This window comes from Neolamprologus brichardi, chromosome 3, assembly GCF_056152115.1.
Source record: "Neolamprologus brichardi isolate AB-2024 chromosome 3, ASM5615211v1, whole genome shotgun sequence".
In the NCBI taxonomy this organism is placed as follows: Eukaryota; Metazoa; Chordata; class Actinopteri; order Cichliformes; family Cichlidae; genus Neolamprologus; species Neolamprologus brichardi.
Window position 1 is genome coordinate 36,614,114 of NC_142106.1, and position 11,184 is coordinate 36,625,297.

The following is an 11,184-nucleotide window of genomic DNA, read 5'->3' on the forward strand; positions in this document are numbered from 1 at the left end:
AATTTTCTCAGTCGACATCAGCAGCGCTCTGCCAGCACTATACACAGTGCAGGTAGAGCACCGCTTTCCCCTCCTGAGACGCCTGACGGTTTGCCAGAATCTCTTTGAGGCAGTCCGAAAGTCTTGTCCCTATTGCCAGTCTTGGCAGCCGGGGATCAGTCCGCCAGGGCTTCCGCTCCTGGCCGCCACCCGGCACACAATGCACCCGACCCCTATGGCGCCTCCTGCGGGTGGTGGGCCTGCGGGAGGATGGGCCCATGTCTCCTCTTTGGGCTGTCCCCATAGACTAAGGCCTGGCCACCAGACGCTCGCCCTCGGGCACCCTCCCCAGGCCTGGCTCCAGGGCGGGGCCCCGGTAACCCTATCCCGGGCAGGGTAAACTGTTCCCACGATGTTCTCTTCATAAGGGTCTTCTGAATCACTCTTTGTCTGGTCCCTCACCCAGGACCAATTTGCCATGGTCCTGGGTGAGGGATCTAAATTGTATACCTTTAGGTTATTTCAACCTTATCTTTACCTACTCAAACAGCAAAACATCACAGGAGACAGTGTAAATTTCTTATACATTCTATATTCTGCACATTCTGCATATTCTTACAGAAAATGTAAAAATTTAAATACATTTCACAGAATAAAAATTTAAATATATAGCTTTTTATAAACATACAATTGATATAAATAAGAAAAGTGACAGTGCTTTTTATTTGAGGGGCGGGGGGGGGGGGGGGGGGGACCACATGTAGACCCACTCTTTACACTTTATTATACATTTTTTGTGATATATATATACTGTGTATGCTCTATATGAAGGGAAACCTGAAACCTTTAATTTACAAGCATTTAAAAAGTATAAGAAGAGCTGTTGCGGATAATTTTGTTACAAAGTCAAGAAGTTGTTTCTATATATTTTTAATGTTTAGTCTTTTTCTATATAAAAGAGGAACAGTTAACAGACATGTAGGCAGAGACACACTTAAAAGCAAGAGGGTCTTTGTAGGGTCTTTACCTTAACTTAACAATTTAAAGCACCTCGAGGTGACTGTTAGTGTGGTTTGGTGCCATATAAATAAACTTGAATTTAATTAAACTAAGCAGCATAAACTACTAAGCCTCTAAGATAAAGCACCCATTTTGTTTTATCTTTTGCCTTTGTGTTGTTAGTTAAATTTTTCTATTTATAATTCAATTAACCACATGCATAAAAGAAGTCTGTGTCATTCTGTTCACTACAGGGCCATTCCCACCAAGAAATATTTTCATATTGACAAATATAGCAATTCTACTCTTTCCGATGTGTCCAATAAATAAAGAGCTGCAGTGAAAGAGATCATCTGCTGCTTGTCTTTCAAATGAAAACTAGCACAGATGCTATTGCTGGCTTGATAGAAGCCATAACAGCAGCACCAGGGGGAAAACAGTGCTGGAATTAATCTTGTGGCATACTCCACTTGAAGCTGTAGTTGCAGTAGTTGCAGATGTTGTTACAATAATTTTAGTAGTTGATGTAGTAGTTGTTGCACTAGGTGTAGTTGTTGGAACAAAAGTTGTAGTAGTTGATGCAGCAGCTGTGGTAGAAAAAATGTACAAAACCTTTTTAACCAAGTCACTCTAAAACATTTGAAACTTTTTGATCAAACATAACGACTACGATTACTCACCTGTATCATTGACAGCGATGGAGTCCCTTTCAATGTCAAAGCCTGTAACGTTTGAGGCTGTACTGTTCAAAACATTTCTAATCTCAGTGTTGTTTGGAACAGATGTGTTTACAAACTGAAGTTCTATCGTGTTGATGACTGATCCCTGCCTATAAATGCAGAGACAAAAATTATAGATTGGAATATTTAGGGCTTTAGGTGAGTGCTCTAAACATTATATGTCAAAATACTGAAATTACCTGAAGCTCACAACATTCAAGGAGACAAAAGAAGAAGGGAACGCCAATCTGTAAGGAGGTTCAATCTGCAGACACAAAGGAGAATTTTCTTAAAATTCAAGCTCAAAACCATCCTGCTCTGAGGCAACAGGGATAACTCACTAACCAAAAAATTGGGTAAAACTGGGAAAACTTTCACAGATTTTAAATTGATGCAGTTTAATTACTTTATACAATTTTATCATAAGTATATTATCCATCTTCTAGTGAGAGAAATTTAGTGCTTTTTGTCTTGAATATGTCCTGTAAAGTCAGGTTCAATGTATGAGTTGGAGATGAGAAAGACAGTAGACAAGCGAAAGAAAGAGAATCTTTATCTGTATTTGTTAAAATGAAAAGGTTTGTTCAAATATGAAGTGAGAACCAACATCTTAAGAGCTTGTCTCCTTTGAGAGAAGAATAAACATCCAGCAATAATACTGACTTAAAGTGCTTTGCCACAAGTACAAAAGACTGCGGATCAATAGCTCAAAAGCACGTGTAAATTTTGGGACAAAGTGTTCCAGAGTTTTTAACAGTGCAAGTAAATCTCCAAAAGTTGATTCTGTTCATCTGGACGTAGCGTTTTGGATGAGTGACGAAACGTTTCTCCCACAAAACACTACATCCAGATGAACAGAATCAACTTTTGGAGATTTACTTACCTGGATGATTGAGCATGCATCAAAGTGCAAGCAAAGATTCTATAGTTGACTTGTTCCTGCTGTAATTCAGTGAAATCCTGTATTGAGCATTTAGTACTTTAATAGCTGTTCTTTAGACACATCATTCATGCTACTTTCCACAAAGTAAAACACTTACCTGTGCCTTTATAGATGCAGCTCGTGTTTTAAAAGCTTCAGATGATGAATTCAACAAGTCTGTTGTAAAATTGCTTTGAATGGATCTGAAAACAACAAATATGGGGGTGGTGGAGGACGTCACAGACGTGGAGGTCGGGGCCGAGGTGGTGGTGGAAGCCGTAGTTGTGGCTGGGGCTGTGGTGGTGGTGGTTGAAGCCGTCGTTTTTGTGGTGGTGGCACCTGTGATTGTGGTGGGGGCTGTGGTGGTGGTGGTTGAAGCTGTCGTTGTTGTGGTGGTGGCACCTGTGATTGTGGTGGCAGCTGTGGTGGTGGTGGTTGAAGCTGTCGTTGTTGTGGTGTTGGCACCTGTGATTGTGGTGGCAGCTGTGGTGGTGGTGGCAGCCGTTGTTGTTGTGGTGGCTGGGGCTGTATTGGTAGTGGCTGCCGTCGTTGTTGTAGTGGCTGGGGATGTGGTGGTGGTGGCTGCCGTCATTGTTGTAGTTGCTGGGGCTGTGGTGGTGGTGGCGGCCGTTGTTGTTGTAGTGGCTGGGGCTGTGATGGTGGTGGCAGCCGTCGTTGTTGTTGTGGCTGTGGTTGCGGTTGTAGTAGCTGGGCCTGTGGTGGTGGTGGCAGCAGTCATTGTTGTTGTGGATGCTGTGGTGGTGGTAGTGGCTGCTGTTGTTGTTGTAGTGGCTGGGGCTGTGGTGGTTGTGGCTGCTGTGGTGGTGGTGGCAGCCGTCGTTGTTGTTGTGGCTGCTGTGGTGGTTGTGGTAGCTGCTGTCGTCGTTGTTGCGGCTTCTGTTGTTGCGGCTTCTGTTGTTGTTGTAATTTCTGGGGTTGTGGTGGTAGTCGCAGCTGAGGTTGTTGTAGTTGCTGGGGCTGTGGTGGTGGTGGCTGCCGTCATTGTTGTAGTGGCTGGGGTTGTGGTGGTGGTTGCAGCCGTCGTTGTAGTGGCTGGGGCTGTGGTGGTTGTGGCAGACGTCGTTGTTGTAGTTCCTGGGGCTGTGGTGGTTGTGGCTGCTGTGGTTGTTGTAGTGGCTGGGGCTGTGGTTGTTGTGGCAGACGTCGTTGTTGTAGTGGCTGGGGCTGTGGTGGTAGTGGCTGCCGTCGTTGTTGTAGTGGCTGGGGCTGTGGTGGTTGTAGCTGCCGTCGTTGTTGTAGTGGCTGGGGCTGTGGTGGTTGTGGCTGCTGTGGTGGTGGTGGCAGCCGTCGTCGTTGTTGCGGCTTCTGTTGTTGTTGTAATTTCTGGGGCTGTGGTGGTAGTGGCAGCTGTGGTTGTTGTAGTTGTTGGGGCTGTGGTGGTGGTGGCAGCCGTCGTTGTTGTAGTGGCTGGGGCTGTGGTGGTGGTGGCTGCCGTCGTTGTTGTAGTGGCTGGGGCTGTGGTGGTTGTGGCTGCTGTGGTGGTGGTGGCAGCCGTCGTCGTTGTTGCGGCTTCTGTTGTTGTTGTAATTTCTGGGGCTGTGGTGGTAGTGGCAGCTGTGGTTGTTGTAGTTGCTGGGGCTGTGGTGGTGGTGGCAGCCGTCGTTGTTGTAGTGGCTGGGGCTGTGGTGGTGGTGGCTGCCGTCGTTGTTGTAGTGGCTGGGGCTGTGGTGGTGATGACAGCCGTCGTTGTTGTAGTGGCTGGGGCTGTGGTGGTAGAGGCTGCCGTCGTTGTTGTAGTGGCTGGGGCTGTGGTGGTTGTGGCTGCTGTGGTGGTGGCAGCCTTCATTGTTGTGGTGGTTGGGGCTGTGGTGGTAGTGGCTACCGTCGTTGTTGTAGTGTCTGGGGCTGTGGTGGTTGTGGCTGCTGTGGTGGTGGTGGCAGCCGTCGTCGTTGTTGCGGCTTCTGTTGTTGTTGTAATTTCTGGGGCTGTGGTGGTAGTGGCAGCTGTGGCTGTTGTAGTTGCTGGGGCTGTGGTGGTGGTGGCAGCTGTCGTTGTTGTAGTGGCTGGGGCTGTGGTGGTGGTGGCTGCCGTCGTTGTTGTAGTGGCTGGGGCTGTGGTGGTTGTGCCTGCTGTGGTGGTGGTGGCAGCCGTCGTCGTTGTTGCGGCTTCTGTTGTTGTTGTAATTTCTGGGGCTGTGGTGGTAGTGGCAGCTGGGGTTGTTGTAGTTGCTGGGGCTGTGGTGGTGGTGGCAGCCGTCGTTGTTGTAGTGGCTGGGACTGTGGTGGTGATGGCTGCCGTCGTTGTTGTAGTGGCTGGGGCTGTGGTGGTGGTGGCTGCTGTGGTGGTGGTGGCAGCCGTCGTCGTTGTTGCGGCTTCTGTTGTTGTTGTAATTTCTGGGCCTGTGGTGGTAGTGGCAGCTGTGGTTGTTGTAGTTTCTGGGGCTGTGGTGGTGGTGGCAGCCGTCGTTGTTGTAGTGGCTGGGCCTGTGGTGGTGGTGACAGCCGTCGTTGTTGTAGTGGCTGGGGCTGTGGTGGTGGTGGCTGCCGTCGTTGTTGTAGTGGCTGGGGCTGTGGTGGTGATGACAGCCGTCGTTGTTGTAGTGGCTGGGGCTGTGGTGGTAGAGGCTGCCGTCGTTGTTGTAGTGGCTGGGGCTGTGGTGGTTGTGGCTGCTGTGGTGGTGGCAGCCTTCATTGTTGTGGTGGTTGGGGCTGTGGTGGTAGTGGCTACCGTCGTTGTTGTAGTGTCTGGGGCTGTGGTGGTTGTGGCTGCTGTGGTGGTGGTGGCAGCCGTCGTCGTTGTTGCGGCTTCTGTTGTTGTTGTAATTTCTGGGGCTGTGGTGGTAGTGGCAGCTGTGGCTGTTGTAGTTGCTGGGGCTGTGGTGGTGGTGGCAGCTGTCGTTGTTGTAGTGGCTGGGGCTGTGGTGGTGGTGGCTGCCGTCGTTGTTGTAGTGGCTGGGGCTGTGGTGGTTGTGCCTGCTGTGGTGGTGGTGGCAGCCGTCGTCGTTGTTGCGGCTTCTGTTGTTGTTGTAATTTCTGGGGCTGTGGTGGTAGTGGCAGCTGGGGTTGTTGTAGTTGCTGGGGCTGTGGTGGTGGTGGCAGCCGTCGTTGTTGTAGTGGCTGGGACTGTGGTGGTGATGGCTGCCGTCGTTGTTGTAGTGGCTGGGGCTGTGGTGGTGGTGGCTGCTGTGGTGGTGGTGGCAGCCGTCGTCGTTGTTGCGGCTTCTGTTGTTGTTGTAATTTCTGGGCCTGTGGTGGTAGTGGCAGCTGTGGTTGTTGTAGTTGCTGGGGCTGTGGTGGTGGTGGCAGCCGTCGTTGTTGTAGTGGCTGGGCCTGTGGTGGTGGTGACAGCCGTCGTTGTTGTAGTGGCTGGGGCTGTGGTGGTGGTGACAGCCGTCGTTGTTGTAGTGGCTGTGGCTGTGGTGGTGGTGGCTGCCGTCGTTGTGGTGGCTGTGGTGGTTGTGGCTGCCGTCATTGTTGTAGTGGCTGGGTCTGTGGTGGTTTTAGCTGCTCTCGTTGTTGTAGTAGCTGCGGCTGTGGTGGTTGTGGCAGACGTCGTTGTTGTAGATGCTGGGGCTGTGGTGGTGGTTGCAGCCGTCGTTGTTGTAGTGGCTGGGGCTGTGGTTGTTGTGGCAGACGTCATTGTTGTAGTGGCTGGGGCTGTGGTGGTAGTGGCTGCCTTCGTTGTTGTAGTGGCTGGGGCTGTGGTGGTTGTAGCTGTTGTCATTGTTGTAGTGGCTGGGGCTGTGGTGGTTGTGGCAGACGTCGTTGTTGTAGTGGCTGGGGCTGTGGTGGTAGTGGCTGCCGTTGTTGTTGTAGTGGCTGGGGCTGTGGTGGTTGTGGCTGCTGTGGTGGTGGTGGCAGCCGTCGTCGTTGTTGCGGCTTCTGTTGTTGTTGTAATTTCTGGGGCTGTGGTGGTAGTGGCAGCTGTGGTTGTTGTAGTTGCTGGGGCTGTGGTGGTGGTGGCAGTCGTCGTTGTTGTAGTGGCTGGGGCTGTGGTGGTGGTGGCTGCCATCGTTGTTGTAGTGGCTGGGGCTGTGGTGGTTGTGGCTGCTGTCATTGTTGTAGTGTCTGGCGCTTTGGTGGTTGTGGCAGACATCGTTGTTGTTGTGGCTGCCGTTGTTGTTGTAGTGGCTGGGGCTGTGGTGGTAGTGGCTGCTGTGGTGGTAGTTGCTGCCGTCGTTGTTGTAGTGTCTGGGGCTGTGGTGGTTTTGGCTGCTGTGGTGGTGGTTGCAGCCTTCGTTGTTGTAGTGGCTGGGGCTGTGGTGGTGGTGGCTGCCGTCGTTGTTGTGGTGGCTGGAGCTGTGGTGGTTGTGGCTGCCGTCGTTGTTGTAGTGGCTGGGGCTGTGGTGGTAGTGGCAGCTGTGGTGGTTGTAGTTGCTGGGGCTGTGGTGGTGGTTGCAGCCATCGTTGTTGTAGTGGCTGGGACTGTGGTGGTGGTGGCAGCTGGCGGTGTGGTAGTTGCTGGGGCTGTGGTGGTGCTGGCAGCCGTCGGTGTTGTATTTGCTGGGGCTGTTGTAGAGGTGGCAGTCGTTGTTGTAGTGTCTGGCGCTGTGGTGGTTGTGGCAGACATTGTCGTTGTTGTGGCTGTCGTTGTTGTGGCAGCCGTTGTTGTTGTAATTTCTGGGGCTGTGGTGGTAGTGGCAGCTGTGGTGGTTGTAGTTGCTGGGGCTGTGGTGGTGGTTGCAGCCGTCGTTGTTGTAGTGGCTGGGACTGTGGTGGTGGTGGCAGCTGTCGGTGTGGTAGTTGCTGGGGCGGTGGTGGTAGTGGCTGCCGTCGTTGTTGTAGTAGCTGGGGATGTGGTGGTGGTGGCAGCTGTCGGTGTGGTAGTTGCTGGGGCTGTGGTGGTAGTGGCAGCTGTGGTGGTTGTAGTTGCTGGGGCTGTGGTGGTGGTTGCAGCCGTCGTTGTTGTAGTGACTGGGACTTTGGTGGTGGTGGCAGCTGTCGGTGTGGTAGTTGCTGGGGCTGTGGTGGTAGTGGCTGCCGTCGTTGTTGTAGTGGCTGGGGCTGTGGTGGTTGTGGCTGATGTGGTGGTGGCTGCCGTCGTTGTTGTAGTTGCTGGGGATGTGGTGGTGGTGTCAGCTGTCGGTGTGGTAGTTGCTGGGGCTGTGGTGGTAGTGGCTGCCGTCGTTGTTGTAGTGGCTGGGGCTGTGGTGGTTGTGGCTGATGTGGTGGTGGCTGCCGTCGTTGTTGTAATTTCTGGGGCTGTGGTGGTAGTGTCAGCTGTCGGTGTGGTAGTTGCTGGGGCTGTGGTGGTGCTGGCAGCCGTCGGTGTTGTAGTTGCTGGGGCTGTTGTAGAGGTGGCAGCTGTCGGTGTTGTAGTTGCTGGGGCTGTTGTAGAGGTGGCAGCCGTCGTTGTAGTGGCTGGGCCTGTGGTGGTTGTGGCAGACGTTGTTGTTGTAGTTCCTGGGGCTGTGGTGGTTGTGGCTGCTGTGGTGGTGGTTGCAGCCGTCGTCGTTGTTGCTGCTTCTGTTGTTGTTGTAATTTCTGGGGCCGTGGTGGTAGTGGCAGCTGTGGTTGTTGTAGTTGCTGGGGCTGTGGTGGTGGGTGCAGACGTTGTTGTTGTAGTTCCTGGGGCTGTGGGGGTTATGGCTGCTGTGGTGGTGGTGGCAGCCGTCGTTGTTGTGGTGGCTGGGGCTGTGGTGGTTGTGGCAGACGTCGTTGTTGTAGTGGCTGGGGCTGTGGTGGTTGTGGCAGCTGTGGTGGTTGTAGTTGCTGGGGCTGTGGTGGTGGTTGCAGCCGTCGTTGTTGTAGTGGCTGGGGCTGTGGTGGTAGTGGCTGCCGTCGTTGTTGTAGTATCTGGGGCTGTGGTGGTTTTGGCTGCTGTGGTGGTGGTGGCAGTCGTCGTCGTTGTTGCGGCTTCTGTTGTTGTTGTAATTTCTGGGGCTTTGGTGGTAGTGGCAGCTGTGGTTGTTGTAGTTGCTGGGGCTGTGGTGGTAGTGGCTGCTGTCGTTGTTGTAGTGTCTGGAGCTGTGGTGGTTGTGGCAGCTGTCGGTGTTGTAGTTGCTGGGGCTGTTGTAGAGGTGGCAGCCGTCGTTGTAGTGGCTGGGCCTGTGGTGGTTGTGGCAGACGTTGTTGTTGTAGTTCCTGGGGCTGTGGTGGTTGTGGCTGCTGTGGTGGTGGTTGCAGCCGTCGTCGTTGTTGTGGCTTCTGTTGTTGTTGTAATTTCTGGGGCCGTGGTGGTAGTGGCAGCTGTGGTTGTTGTAGTTGCTGGGGCTGTGGTGGTGGGTGCAGCCGTCGTTGTTGTAGTGGTTGGGACTGTGGTGGTGGTGACAGCCGTCGTTGTTGTAGTGGCTGGGGCTGTTGTAGAGGTGGCAGCCGTCGTTGTAGTGGCTGGGGCTGTGGTGGTTGTGGCAGACGTCGTTGTTGTAGTTCCTGGGGCTGTGGTGGTTGTGGCTGCTGTGGTGGTGGTGGCTGCCGTCGTTGTTGTGGTGGCTGGGGCTGTGGTGGTTGTGGCAGACGTCGTTGTTGTAGTGGCTGGGGCTGTGGTGGTTGTGGCAGACGTCGTTGTTGTAGTGGCTGCTGTGGTGGTGCTGGCAGCTGTCGGTGTTGTAGTTGCTGGGGCTGTTGTAGAGGTGGCAGCCATCGTTGTAGTGGCTGGGGCTGTGGTGGTTGTGGCAGACGTTGTCGTTGTTGTGGCTGCCGTTGTTGTTGTAATTTCTGGGGCTGTGGTGGTAGTGGCAGCTGTCGTGGTTGTAGTTGCTGGGGCTGTGGTGGTGGTTGCAGCCGTCGTTGTTGTAGTGGCTGGGACTGTGGTGGTGGTGGCAGCTGTCGGTGTGGTAGTTGCTGGGGCTGTGGTGGTAGTGGCTGCCGTCGTTGTTGTAGTAGCTGGGGCTGTGGTGGTTGTGGCTGATGTGGTGGTGGCAGCCGTCGTTGTTGTAGTTGCTGGGGATGTGGTGGTGGTGGCAGCTGTCGGTGTGGTAGTTGCTGGGGCTGTGGTGGTAGTGGCAGCTGTCGGTGTGGTAGTTGCTGGGGCTGTGGTGGTAGTGGCTGATGTGGTGGTGGCTGCCGTCGTTGTTGTGGTGGCTGGGACTGTTTTGGTGGTGGCAGCTGTCGGTGTGGTAGTTGCTGGGGCTGTGGTGGTAGTGGCTGCCGTCGTTGTTGTAGTGGCTGGGGCTGTGGTGGTTGTGGCTGATGTGGTGGTGGCTGCCGTCGGTGTGGTAGTTGCTGGGGATGTGGTGGTGGTGTCAGCTGTCGGTGTGGTAGTTGCTGGGGCTGTGGTGGTAGTGGCAGCTGTGGTGGTTGTAGTTGCTGGGGCTGTGGTGGTGGTTGCAGCCGTCGTTGTTGTAGTGGCTGGGACTGTGGTGGTGGTGGCAGCTGTCGGTGTGGTAGTTGCTGGGGCTGTGGTGGTAGTGTCTGATGTGGTGGTGGCTGCCGTCGTTGTTGTGGTGGCTGGGGCTGTGGTGGTAGTGGCTGCCGTCGTTGTTGTAGTATCTGGGGCTGTGGTGGTTTTGGCTGCTGTGGTGGTGGTGGCAGTCGTCGTCGTTGTTGCGGCTTCTGTTGTTGTTGTAATTTCTGGGGCTGTGGTGGTAGTGGCAGCTGTGGTTGTTGTAGTTGCTGGGGCTGTGGTGGTAGTGGCTGCTGTCGTTGTTGTAGTGTCTGGAGCTGTGGTGGTTGTGGCAGCTGTCGGTGTTGTAGTTGCTGGGGCTGTTGTAGAGGTGGCAGCCGTCGTTGTAGTGGCTGGGCCTTTGGTGGTTGTGGCAGACGTTGTTGTTGTAGTTCCTGGGGCTGTGGTGGTTGTGGCTTCTGTTGTGGTGGTTGCAGCCGTCGTCGTTGTTGCGGCTTCTGTTGTTGTTGTAATTTCTGGGGCCGTGGTGGTAGTGGCAGCTGTGGTTGTTGTAGTTGCTGGGGCTGTGGTGGTTGGTGCAGCCGTCGTTGTTGTAGTGGCTGGGACTGTGGTGGTGGTGGTGGCTGCCGTCGTTGTTGTAGTGACTGGCGCTGTGGTGGTTGTGGCAGACGTCGTCATTGTTGTGGCTGCCGTTGTTGTTGTAGTGGCTGGGGCTGTGGTGGTAGTGGCTGCTGTGGTGGTGCTGGCAGCTGTCGTTGTTGTAGTTGCTGGGGCTGTTGTAGAGGTGGCAGCCGTCGTTGTAGTGGCTGGGCCTGTGGTGATGGTGGCTTCCGTCGTTGTTGTAGTTGCTCGGGCTGTGGTGGTGGTGGCAGCCGTCGTCATTGTTGCAGCTGCCATTGTTGTTGTAGTTCCTGGGCCTGTGGTTGTGGTGGCAGCTGTCGTTGTTGTAGTGCCTGGGCCTGTGGTGGTGGTGGCTGCCGTCATTGTTGTAGTTCCTTGGGCTGTGGTGGTTGTGGCTGCTGTCGTGGTGGTGGCTTCCATTGTTGTTGTAGTTGCTGGGCCTGTGGTTGTAGTGACGGCATTTACATGTAATCATACAAATTTAAATTAACCTATTCTGAGTCACCATTCCCAAATCAGTCCGTAATATGTTTATGTCTTCCCAATTCAAATATCATGTCATGAATTCATTGCAACAGTTAACACAAGAAGTTTTAGTAATGCTTGTGTTTCATATAAATTGTCCACTCAAGTAATCTAAGATAACCTGTAGAGCTAAAGACAAAGAGCAGACAAAACAAAGCGTGGAAACAAACTTC

The 11,184-nt window shown here is 53.4% G+C and overlaps 1 protein-coding gene across 1 annotated transcript; it reads right to left on the bottom strand.

The window, feature by feature from the left end:
• Positions 1-1,368: 1,368 nt before the first annotated feature.
• Positions 1,369-10,961, bottom strand: LOC118455471 (uncharacterized). Its single transcript, XM_087838321.1, has 10 exons — positions 10,264-10,961; positions 9,329-9,744; positions 7,948-9,243; positions 6,691-6,939; positions 4,460-5,529; positions 3,583-4,420; positions 2,738-2,994; positions 1,898-1,962; positions 1,659-1,807; positions 1,369-1,565 (listed from the first exon to the last, which is right to left on the bottom strand). Exons 1-10 carry the CDS (start codon positions 10,959-10,961, stop codon positions 1,369-1,371), a joined length of 5,235 nt encoding a protein of 1,744 aa, XP_087694447.1.
• Positions 10,962-11,184: the final 223 nt, after the last annotated feature.